Raw genomic sequence first — 12,719 nt, forward strand, 5'->3', positions numbered from 1 at the left:
AGGATAAAGGGTCTCAAAAATATGTCTTATGCTGCCCGACGGAAAGAACTCCAGCTCTATTCAGTCTCATACCGCTTGCTCAGAGGTGACCTGTGCCTGACATATAAGGCCATGTCAAACCCAGATTTGATGAATATGCTTCACCTCAAAAAATCTAGATCCCTCAGAACCACAAGGGCGGGAGACTTAAACCTTGACACGGTTATAAATAGAACGTGCTGGAGGGACAGATTCATCACCCAGAGACTCCCTATGCTGTGGAACAAAATCCTGGTACATGTGAGGCAGAGCACCTCGCTGGCCTTGTTCAAGAGGAATCTTGACCAATGGATGGGAGATCGCAGATATACCCCAGGGATTACTTCAGTGTCACTGCTTGACAGAGGCACAGAAAAATGATAGGCATAGATTTTATTCAAACTAAAGGGGTGGCGAAAGCCACATAACTATGGGCTAGGCTTATAAATGCCCTTGGGCAGATAGCCTAGTATGAACCTATGAACCTATGAAACTAGAAAACTGGCTAGTTCTAAGAAACAAAATTAAGCTAGAAGGCTTCCCTCAAACACAGGCTTGGGTTGGGGGCTCAGAAGCTTACAAACAGTCCTGGATACAGCAAATCTGTATCTGGACTAGACGACTTACAGGAAAGGCAGGAAACAAGATTAGAAAATATATATATATTTTTTGTAAAGTGGAAAGGGGAAAGGAGGAGCAGAAGCTAACTGGGTTGGCCTTCTCAAATGTTCTCCCTGGATCAGGTAGAATGAGGTAATGACACTAGACTGGGAGGAATGTCCCAGATCAAATTTACAGTAGGGGCGGGCAAGTGTAAAGCAACCAAGTATAAAAACAGGATACCAATAGGGAAGGAGGGTGGGAAACAAAAATGAGAACAAACAAAACCGACCAGATGCTTAACAATTGTAGAAAAGTCTAGTTAATACCTCACACACAATGAGGTAGGATAGGAAACAAAAATCAGAACAAACTCACTCAACCAGATGCTAAACAATTGTAGAAAATTTTAGTTAATACCTCACACAGTGAGTAAAATAAAAGTGCTATAAATAACTCGGAAATCAGCAAAAAAACAGGATACTTAATATTATGTCTCAGATTAGTTTGCTCAGAGCCCTTTCTCAGACTTCCTCCAATTAGCTGTGTGTGAAATGGCAGAAACACTCAAGTTAACTTCTTAAGTAACAAAGTTGAAACCTGAAACAACTTGAAAAAAAGCTTAAAAGAAACAATGAGGTGCGTAACTCCAAGGTGTAGTCCAGGCAACCCCAATGACCACAAACAATTCACTCTCACTGAAATGCTATACCGGCTTTGGCTAAGATATGATGGCCTGGAACATGTGCTCAGACACACAGCCTCTACTAAAACAACTAGGCCCAAAACACACTGAACCTCCCCGGAATGTGTGTTGCTACCAGAAAACGTCAAGTGTCCATCTCCCATTTCCATACTCTTAGTGCCTCCCGGCAAAGTGGGTAAGACTTTGTTCCCCCTTGCTTATGTACCACACTACAAACATGCTGTCTGATTAATGGCAACTGTCCCGGTGGGAAGAGAACTGTGAAGTGCTTACAATGTGTATAGCACTGCTCTCATCTCCAGAACATTTATGTGCAAGTGGTTCTTGTGATCTAGCCAGATACCTTAGACAGTCATTCCCAGATAACGCCCCCCACCCTATCTGGGAAGCATCTGTGGTCAAGGCTGCATTCTTTTAAGGGAGAACAAGGGGACAACCTAAATAAAGCTGATCTGTATGTAACTACCATGTTAGAACCTTCTTGCAGGAGTTTGTATTGAGTATATATGGTGGGACAAGGGTAGACCCTGCACTGACCACTGAAGTACTCTAATGTGTAGATGGGCTAGGGGAACTAAAAGAATGGTGGACGCCATAGTACCTAGAACTTTAACTGTCTTAGCCTGTACTTCGTCTTTGGTCAGCAAGAGTCTGACTTGGTAGTGCAACGATTCTATCCTTTCTGGTTGTCACTTTTGCTGTCATGGTGGTTGAGTCTAGGTCTGAGCCTAAAAAAGACAATGCGCTGCGATGGAGATAGGGCAGATTTTTTTAGATTTACTGTAATTCCTAATCTGGCACAGAAGGATAGAGTCTCGTCCCTGGCTCGGATTAGTTGGTGCTTGGTGGTAGCAGTGAGGAGCCATTCGTCTAAGTAAGGAAACACCCAGAATCTAGGATGTCTCAGGTGAGCCGTGACCACCGCCATACATTTGAACACTCTGGGGGCTGTAGTGAGGCCAAAGGGCAGTGTTCGAAATTGAAAATGACTGGCTCCTAGCCGAAAGCATAGATGTCTTTTGGAGTGCCTGTCCATTTTGATATGGTAGTACGCATCCTGAAAATCTGTGGAGCACATCCAATTGTCTTTTCCGATAAACAGAAAAATTGACTGCAGAGGGGTCATTCGGAACGTTGATTTTTTTACAGACTTGTTCAGCTTGCTGAGATCTAGAATTGATCTCCAGTCTCAGGTCTTTTTTGGAATTAAAAAGAATCATAAGTTCCAGATCCTATTTGCTCTGTGGGGACTTCTTGGATGACTCATTTTTGAAGCAACAAGATAACCTCTAATGTTGCATGGTCTGATTGGGTGGTACATCTGGTAAAGACCGATTTGTAGGGGGATCAGAAACAAAAGGAATGAGGTAACCTCTGGAAATTATATTTTGTACCCATCGATCTTAGGAAATTTGAGGCCAGGCGCTTGGGTACAGTGACAGATGACCCCCGACTGCCTCCAGAGACTGACAGTCGGGCAACCCTTCAGGAGCGATGAAAGGGCCGATTAGAGAAAGCATCTCTATCGCCGTGGTGTTGTGGACCCCCCTCTGCCACGAGAGCGACACCTTCCATTATAACCTCCCTCTCTGCCTCTAGGGAAGGGTTGGCCATGTGCTTGAGGGAAACCTTTTTGGGATTTATGGAACCTCATTTTCCCTCCTGTTTGACCCTTGGGATAGGGTCTGGAAGAAAGGGAACTACTGACTCCCACAGCAGATAAAGTTTTCCCTTCCTGCTCGCACCTGGTCAAAGTTTCTTTTACTTGAGGTCCAAAAGGAGTTGAACCATCAAAGGGGACGTTGGTAAAGGAAGACTTGAAGGACTCCGTAAAATAGCAGACACACATCTAGGAATGTCTCCTAAGAGATGTGCCTGATGTGGCCGCCCTGCTCGCTCCATCAGCTGCGTAAGAAATAACCCTCATGGAGGAGTTAGCAACAGAGGTAAGGGTGGAGAGCTGCGAAAATACCTTGTCAGCGGATCCCGAAGCTACTGAACCCTGAAGGGCATCTCCCAACTCTTTTAGAAGATCCCTTTGTAGCCTAGTAAAATGGGACAGGCAGTTCAGCGATTGTAAGGTAAAGGCCGCCGAAGAAAAGGTATGCTTTCCATACCTATCCATCATCCTAGACTCTATTAGGAGGATGGATATTTGAGGATGTCTCAGATAACTCCTCCTTTTTGGCTGCTGCTACTATCATAGCATCCACAGGTACTCCCCTGGTTAGAAAGGTTTTGTCTTCTGAAGCAGTAATAAATTTATTAGGCCTCCTCGGGACAGGCTCCACTGTGTCCGGAGAAGTCCAAGCTTTCCGAGATATGACCCCTCACAGTTGGTCATATGGCGGTGTCACCCAGGGAGGTGGAAGGTCGGGAACCAAAAGCCTCAAAGTACACTGATTCGTCCTCAGTAGGGTTAGAGGTCTTCCAATCACCCCTCTGTCTAAGGATTTCTAGGATGTCCGCAAAAAAGACATCCTCAGTGGGGGATCTTGGGGACCTTTCTGACTCATCCAAATCAGTGTCAGAAGTGAAGGACTCGGGTGAGTCAATATGCTTCCGCTTACAACCTTTTCCTAGAGACCTCTCCAGTGGGGTAATCTGGGGAGGTGTCGGAAGAGGGGGACACCTCTTATGAGGGCTCCTTGGGGCTCGGGTTCCCCTACGCTTAGGGGCAGGTGGGGGAGAAGAGGCTGCTACTGGCTGCTGAAGGGACATTGGGTCCAATGGCAGAGCTTTTGTACCTGACAAAGCTCTATCGCCTCGAAAGCCTTACCACCCTGCTCCAAAGACCTCAGCTCTGAAGAAACGAAAGGTAGACTCCGAACCGGAGGAGCAGGCTCCGAAGCGAACATGGGATCAGAGCTCATGCAAGCAGAAGCATCGAGAGAGAGTCCGATCGGAAGAAAAATCAGGGCGACTATCCCTCCCGGTGTCTACCGGAGAGCTTCTGCTCTCAGACCCCTCGGCTCCAGACTGAACTGATGAAGTTAGTTATCAGTTCCGATGAAGCAGGAAGAGTCCTCAGAACCGCGGCTTCCAGCACTATACGACCCGAAACATTATACTCCGGAAGCGAGGCAGTTGGAGGAGGAACAGTAGACTGAGGATGGGACGGATCTGAAACCTTTGGGTCCGGAGAAGCTAAAATTTTTGCCAGCGCCTGGTTACAGAGCAGCTTCTTCACCACCTGCTCTACATCCTCATCAGAAAGTGTCCTGGAGGAACAGGTTGAGATAGAATAGGAGATCTTAATGCTGGTGAAACTGGTTCCAAGATTGGTGAATGACTCGACAAAGGTGATTTGTCTCTGAGCCGATGAAACAGATGATATCGAGACCGAAGAAGCATAATCGGAGCCAGAACTCTTCGGCTCAGTTGCTTTTGATTTTTTTTGTCGGTTCCAAAGCAGGAGCCAATGGAGATTTCTTTTTGTGATTTTTAGAGACCGTCTGACCTTGTTCCAGCTGTTCTTGGAAAGAACTTTTCTTCAGATCCCTATCAATTAGTTTCCTTTTACGTTCATTAAGAACCATAGTGCTGAACGCATGACAAATGGTACAGTGTTCTTGCCAATGAGATTCCCCAAGACAACAGACACAACTGGTGTGACTGTCAGACAACAACATTTTTGAGAACACTTGTCACACTTTTTAAAGCCAGAAGGGCATAACCAGTAAGACACCTTGAAGCTTTCGCGGCAAACGAGATCTGGGGAATTGCTGTGGTGCACTTTGGGATAGGGGATAGCCTTGAGCGAGTAAAACCTCCCGAGCTTTAGTATCGGCCGAGTTGGAGACTAGGTTGGCTCCGAACCTCAACCAGCAAGAATTACAGCGAGATAGGACTACATAACATACATATTGACATAGTGTGTAATGCATTATTACTAGTTGCCCCCCCCCCCCCCTTATCTGCAGGCTTAAATACGAGTTAATCTCTTTCCCTTAAATTTTTTTAAGGTTACCCACTATTTGTGTGTCATATTATATTATTAGAAAGTCCCATTTAATTATGTCCATTTTCTCCATTTGTTGGTTTGGGTATTATATCTAGCACCACGTTGTTAGTCCTGCCAACCTCTCCTTATTCCCTTGTTGTAACCCAGGTTGGTCACAAAAATTTCTGTTGAGATCCCCCACATATGCTAACTTATTTATGGGTCTCTATGAAAGTATGTGTATAGGAATGACTTTAGAAAACGCTGCCCATTTTTATAGATACACCGATTTTTATTTTGTTTGCGGGGGAGGGGGGGTTATGGAGAAGTGGACAAGTTTAACTGCAAGTGAACAGGTTTGAGATCAAGTTTGATGGGTTACACAAAGGAAAGACAGTAAATTACTTGGATATTACAACAGAAAGGCAAGAATATGGTAAACTTAAAACTAAAATATTTAGAAAAATGGGACAACCAAGCTTTATGTTGCATGGAACCAATTGTCACCCCCTATACTATTTCTTCCATTCCTTATGGGGAAATGGTTAGGGTTAAACGTTTATGTAGTGACAGGAAGGACTGTACTGCGGTGGTGGTGCTGTGGTAGCGTTGTTGCCCGTTTGATTCTCAGAGCGTCTTCTGTGTGGCGACATGCGAGAATGGGCGTTCCTTCATTGAAGGTTGTGCATTAGGCCCGGCAAGCCAGTACGTAAAAATCTACTGCCAATCATTAGCAGACGGGAGTTCTGCTGTGGCGACCCCTCACTGGGAAAAGCCGAAAGACACAAACAAACAAGTGACAGGAAGGATTGTGAGAAGGACGTTCAAAATACAGCTAATATGTTCATAGAAAGGGGCTATGAGCCAGAGAAAGTATGGTTGGGATATAATAAAGTAATGAATAAAAATGTGAATAAAGCACAGAACATAATAATGCAGAAAAAGAAAGCGAGTTATACTCTGTGTCTAAGTATACTAATTTCACCAATATTTTAGAGAAAATAGTTGGGTATTACTGGTCTTATATACAGAAAGAAAAATCCTACCTAAAAAATGTCAAACTTTGTTTTTCATATAAGAGAGGCAGGAGTCTTCAAGACATGTTAAGCACATAGAAAATTTGAGAAACCAAAAAATATAGAAAATAATATAGTGAGATAAGGAACTTTTCCATGTGACAATTGCACAGTATGCAAACATAGTGGATAGTTTTGAAAGTATTAAAGAAAACAAATGACAGAAGAGGCAGCTTCGCTTGCAATAGTGAAAAGATGATATACAATTCAAAATGTCCTTGAGGATTATTTTATATTGAGGAAAGCAAGATAAGTTTTGCTGCAAGATTAAGAGAGCATATAAGGGACATCAAGAAGCAAAAATTTCAGAGTCCTGTAGCTATGCTCTTTAACACCATAATGGAGACCCACAGGGGTTACAGGCAACTGTTTTGGAACAAGTGAATACTAGGTTTAGTAATGATGAAAACAATTAAGGAACACTTAAAAAGAAGCAATATTTATTTTAAAATATGACACAATCATTCCAATAGGTTTGAATAGGAATTCTCTTAGAAGCATTTAATATAAGAAGGTTAAAAAAAGAATATTAAAAGTTAATCTTTTTTGTTGGCTTTTTTAGTGAATTCTTAATTGGATGATTATTTAATTGATTAAATGCATGCATTTAAGTGCATACTTACTAGCAGAAAGATGTACTTTGAAAAGGCTTTTCTGAAAGCCGGGGCGCCAGAGAAGTGTTACTTGCTCTTAATGGTATAAGAGTTTGAGGTTTTGCTGTTAACTTTTACTGCAGAAGTTATTTTTTATTTTAATAAATCAGTCTGTGTACTAAACTGAGTGAATTCATCTGGCCTGGAACTTGTGGCGTAAGGTCTGGTTTGTTCTACAGTGTGGTACTTTATCACTTTCAGACTTTGTTCTTGCAAGATAACAGGCTACCTGCCCATATATACAGATGCAGCGACTGCAGGGGTGACAACCGTCCAGCCACGTATCATGACTACAGATGGCATAATACATCTGCAACTTTTATTGCGAGTAGATACAAGGCATACTGCATGAAGGGCTTTTCGTATTCTGGCTGAATACTTTATCAAATGCACACTATGCTATGAATCAAATCATTTAAATAGCGTAAAATTTGATAATTAAATTATTTGATTCATAGCACAGTGTGCATTTGATAAAGTATTCAGCCAGAATACAAAAAGTGCTTCATGCAGTATGCCTTGTATCTACTCACAATAAAAGTTTCTACCTTTGTAACAGTTTGTCTTGCTTAGACTATGCTACAGCCAGCTGCATTTGTTTAGTTTGCCAGTTTGTTTGTCTTGTTTGGTTTGCTTCTTGCCAGTATAGTAGACTAGGTCTTAGGCAAGCTGATGTCCACTTACACAACTGTTTACCAACCTTCAATTACTACATGCCAAGCATCACTGTTGTATTTAAAAAGTTACCAACCTGTTGTAACATTATAGCGTGATCGTCTTCCATATCCAGGCACATTTTGAGAATGTAGACTGAAGCCTCCACTAATTCTTTCTGGTTAAGACACTATATAGGTAACAAAAAGTAGAAAAAGCAGTCAGTTTCCCTTTAAGGTCACTACTCTGCTGTTTCTTAATGTTATACACCAACTGTTTAATGCATCCAAACAGCTACATTAGGTATTGGTAAATGTGAGGACATAGAAATATGAACTTCCATTGTTGAAGCCAAATATCTCTTCCTCTCTTTCTCCAAACATAAAACACCCCCCCCCACCACAGACATTTCTCCAAAGTATTCAACATAGTGAAGACAGCCATTTTGAACATGCAAATGCCACAAGAAAGAAAAGCAAAACATACAGCACAAATAATGGAACAAGCCAAAGTGTACATAAACTATACAACCAAGTGGAAATGTTATGCCAATAAACATTTCTAATCCATGTGCATTGTACCAGAATTCCTCAGTGATGCACAGCATCCTCCAAATCCTTTGCTCTCTCCCAGTTGTCTGTGAAAGCAATGGAAGCCTTTGCATTGTCTACATCAGCTAGCAACCCATTACGCTACAGCAAAATAATAAAAACGGGTACAGTTTTTCATCTCTAAAACATGAAAGGGGCAAACTGCGTAGACTTCATGAAAGCAAAACTCTCCGAATGCACGGAGGTGCCCACAGACAATACTACCATAGACAGCACTTACAGATACTGCATTTAGTGAGGAACAGAAGAGTTTGCACCTTCTTTGTGCAATTTTAAAGGATATTGATTAGGATTTAGCTGCCTGAGAAAGTTTTAACAACTGGAGGAGCTAAAATTTTCATTGAAGAACTCCACTCGAGTCAGAATGTATCTTTCCAAAAAAGTGACTTTCTTTCCCTATAATCACACACTAAACACTCCTACATACAGGAAAAAAAGCATAATTTAATAATTATGTTTGCCTTTCTTTCCTGCATTTATCTCATCTGTGACATCACAAAGGATACCAAGAGTGCCGGAGTAATTAGGTTAAGGTCACTTATCCCAACTACAGAACCATTAGAAAACAATGCCTCAAACAATGACATTTAAATGCGTGTTACCAGTTATATATTGCCAGCATCACATCTCAGATAAATGGTGCACAACACCTGGAGTCCGAAAAAAGCAATGTTTTCAAATGCAAATGTCCTTCCTATTAATAAAAGCTTGCAGTACCACAAAAAAGAAAATATGTTCATCCATCTCTTCTTACTTGGTCAGTATTTGATTTGCATTTCTTCATTTTATTTTCTGTGAAAGTGCAAGTTTCTTCAGGGGTTTTGTTACAGCATTTCTACATTACATACAGTTTTGTTGAGTCAGTGAATCAGGGAAGGAAAATTAGCAAGACTAATTGTAGTTACAATATTTAAAACTGAGTACACAAACTATCTCAGCACAAGTAATGCTTACTAATCACAGCAGTCAGATTTCTCACACAAACATTGAACTGCAGTTGTTACTTTGAAAAGAACAATTAGCTACATTTTCAAGACTGTCATTCAAACATTCCTTATGGCCACTAATGGAAACCAAATGAAGCAAAGTAATTAAAAATACATCTTGATGTAGTAAACTGATGAGAAAAAACCCACAGCGAATGATTCCCCTCAAAGGGATTTCTTTCTGTCTCTGTAAAATGGCATCAGGAAGGCAAAGGCATAGACTTTAAAATAAAATCGTATGAGCCATGGCAGCCTCTTTGCAAGTCATTTTGGGGTATAGCAAATTAGAAAATAATAGCAACCACTTACTTTGATACAGAGGCATTAATAATGCAGAAATGTTAAAGATTTGCTGCCCGCCCGCCCCCCCCCCCCACAGTTTTTGGGTGCAGTTACCTTTTAAGCAGGCCTATTCCTTAAATAGGCACAGATGTGCTGAGTTTTGTCCTCCTTTGAATCTGGTCTGATACAACGGATGGAGGTATAAGCTTATTTATCCTACTCTGTTCAAAGTTTTTCTGCCTGGAGGGTTAGTTACTTTTAGCTCTCCAGCAGAGGTATACATGAAGCTGCAGCAGTTCTATTCCTTCCTCCCAGACTATCAGGATACGTAAAAATGACTTGGCCCTAGACATTCTTTTTGAACCCTCACAAAGCACTTCTTAATACCCAACTGTAAGGGGGTCTATATTTGAACACCTTATGTTCTAAATAGTGAACATTCTAAAGAGGGAAAATGCAGGACCTCGAAATTGCTATTGTAGGGGGCTGTGCCCCCCACTAAATATACATTCCAACTCACAGATCGCACTACAATGAGGAAATGACAAATATTCCAAACTTCACAGCACTTCGAGGTCCTACATTTTCGCTCTTTAGAGCGTTGGCTATTTAGAACATTCGATGTTCTAATACAGACCCACTGTAAGGCACATCCATTTGTTTAGACAACTAGTACTTCATAAAGAATAGCTGTAGAAGTTAATATTTTTTTGAAACACATGGAAAACTTTTTCAGTTTAAAGGCGGGGGTTGGAGCATTTGTTATAAAGACTACTCCCCCACTGATGCCTTTGATTAGGGGCAGATTTGCAGCACTTGTTTTAATTATCACTTCAAAGGGCACATGGATCACTCTCTCGATCAGTTTCACTGAACTGAGGTTTATGCTGTTATATTTTAAAATAGTCATTTCTAATAAACTTTTTTTGTTAATTGCAGACATGAAGTAAGCCAACACTACACTGCCAAGTATTGGATCAGTTCACTTCTAAGCTTACTTGATCTGTTGCTAATTTTTATGGTGCTACTGATTTAGTCATTAGCTTAGTCGCACCATTATTTTTATTTTCTACATTAGCTGGATATGTATCCCTCTTACCCTGGAATGTCAATGGCTTCAGACATCCAAAAGCGGAAAAAAAGTGCTTTTGTACATTTACTCATTAAAGCCGCTTTTTGTTTCTCTTTAAGGGACCCATTTAACTCAGTGTGGCACTGATGTGGAGAAGCTATATACTAACATCCGCAGAAGAGGATCAAAAAGAAGTTATGTACTCACCATAACGTTCCATCTGAGTAGGTAACTTCATTTGTCAGCAACCTGTGGGTATCGGATCCGAGCCGGCAGCTTTCCTAGCAAAAGATCCGAGCTCCATGCTCCTCCCCCCTACCCATAATACTCTGCTACCTCCCTCTAGCCCTCAGATAGAGTTTGCCATAGTATCACAGGATACTACCATAACACAAGGAAAACTACCTGAGCGTCCTAACCTGATGTCATCTGGGAAGTGAAAACAATAATCCCTCAAGGACGAACTACAGGTCAGGGGGACGGAGGGAGGGTTGGTTACTGACAAATGAAGTTAGCTACTCAACGTTATGGTGAGTACATAACTTCTTTATCTGAAGTAGTTAACTTCATTTGATCAGCAACCTGTGGGACAGAGTCCCCAGCTACCAACAACTTGGGAGGTCCTTATGGCAGGATATTCCGGAGCACTGCAGAGCCAAAGGATGCCCTTCCCTCTGGAAATGAGATCCAATTTATAATGTGTAATGAAAGTATGAGAAGAAGCCCAAGTAGCTGCTGAACAAATGTCATTCAAAGGGACCCTCGACCAGGCGGCCGCAGAAGTAACCATAGAACTGGTAGAATGTGCCTGAACCCTCATGGGTTCAGGTCGACTAGAGCCTCTGTATGCGAGAAGAATGCATTGGGAAATCCACCTAGCTAAGGTTACCTTTGTCACTGGTTTACCCAAACAGGACTTGGCAAATGAGACAAAGAGCTGTTCCGATTTTTGAAAAGCAGTCGTTCTCTGTGCAAGTAAAATCGTAACTGTCTATGTACATCCAGACAATAGAGTCTATACTCTCCTTTGTTGTGATAATTAGGAAAGAAGACAGGCAGGTTTGATGGACTGTTTGATGTTGGCTTCAGAAGCCACTTTAGGCAGAAAGGAAGGGTTAGTCATGAGGGAAACTATGTCTTTATGAAAAATTATGTATGGGGGCTTACTACAAAGAGCCTGAAGCTCTGATATCCTTCTAGCTGAGGTAATAGCAATCAGGAAGGCAGTTTTCCAAGATACATACTTCAAGTCGACCAAAGCTGCTGGCTCAAAAGGGGGACCAGTCAGAGCTTGGAGAACTAGGGTTAAATCCCATGGAGGAACTACTTCCTTAACAGGGGGTCTTCAAAAGAAAGGTACCTTTCAGGAAGGTCTTGCAGATCTTAGAGGACGCTAGGGGCCCAAATTTGTTTCCAATGTGAAAGTGGGAAATTGCTGCCAGTTGAACTTTAACAGTTGAAGAAATAGCCCCCTGATGAAAGATTTCGGATAAAAAATCGAGGACTGCTGGAATAGGAGCCGTAAAAGGAACCAAATTCCTATGCTCCGCCCAGATAGAAAAACGTTTCCATTTACTCTTGTAGATTTTCCTGGTAGAAGGCTTATGAGCGGCCACCAGGATAGCTTTAACTGAGGATGAGATACCGGGTGTCCTAGCCATTAAGGGAACTGGATCAACCAAGCCGAGAGTTTGAGGTTGTCCAGGTCGGGGGTCCTCAATCCTAAGGGGTAAGAAATCAGATCCAAAAGAGGATCTAAGATCCAGGGAGGATGCACTAGATGAGACCGTAGGCATGGGAACCAGGTTTGACGAAGCCAGAATAGGGCTATGAGGATAACTCTGCTCTCCAACTGACGAGCCTTCTGCAAGAATTTTGTCATCAACAGAAGAGGAGGATAAGCATAAAGAAGACTGGATGGCCAAGCATGAACCAGGGTGTCTCTGGGGTTTTCCCCTGGTGGGGGAATCAGAGCGAAAAACTCACTGCACTTTGCGTTCGAAGGCGACACGAAAAGATTGCAGCAAGATTGACCCCATCTGAGGAAGATCTGTTTCGCTACTAAGGGGTTCAGAGACCACTCGTAGGGTGAGAGGATAGTTCGACTCTGCTTGTCCA

The 12,719-nt window shown here is 42.1% G+C and overlaps 1 protein-coding gene across 1 annotated transcript in view; it reads right to left on the reverse strand.

Annotated features, from left to right (window-relative positions):
• LOC122787605 overlaps window positions 1-12,719 on the reverse strand; it is a 707,479-nt gene that overhangs the window by 214,602 nt on the left and 480,158 nt on the right. The window contains exon 5 of the mRNA XM_044054399.1: window positions 7,748-7,840. Coding sequence (XP_043910334.1) covers window positions 7,748-7,840 — 93 coding nt within the window. The remainder of the gene's footprint in view (window positions 1-7,747; window positions 7,841-12,719) is intronic.

This window comes from Protopterus annectens, chromosome 13.part0, assembly GCF_019279795.1.
Source record: "Protopterus annectens isolate FY-2018-M chromosome 13.part0, PAN1.0, whole genome shotgun sequence".
In the NCBI taxonomy this organism is placed as follows: domain Eukaryota; kingdom Metazoa; phylum Chordata; order Ceratodontiformes; family Protopteridae; genus Protopterus; species Protopterus annectens.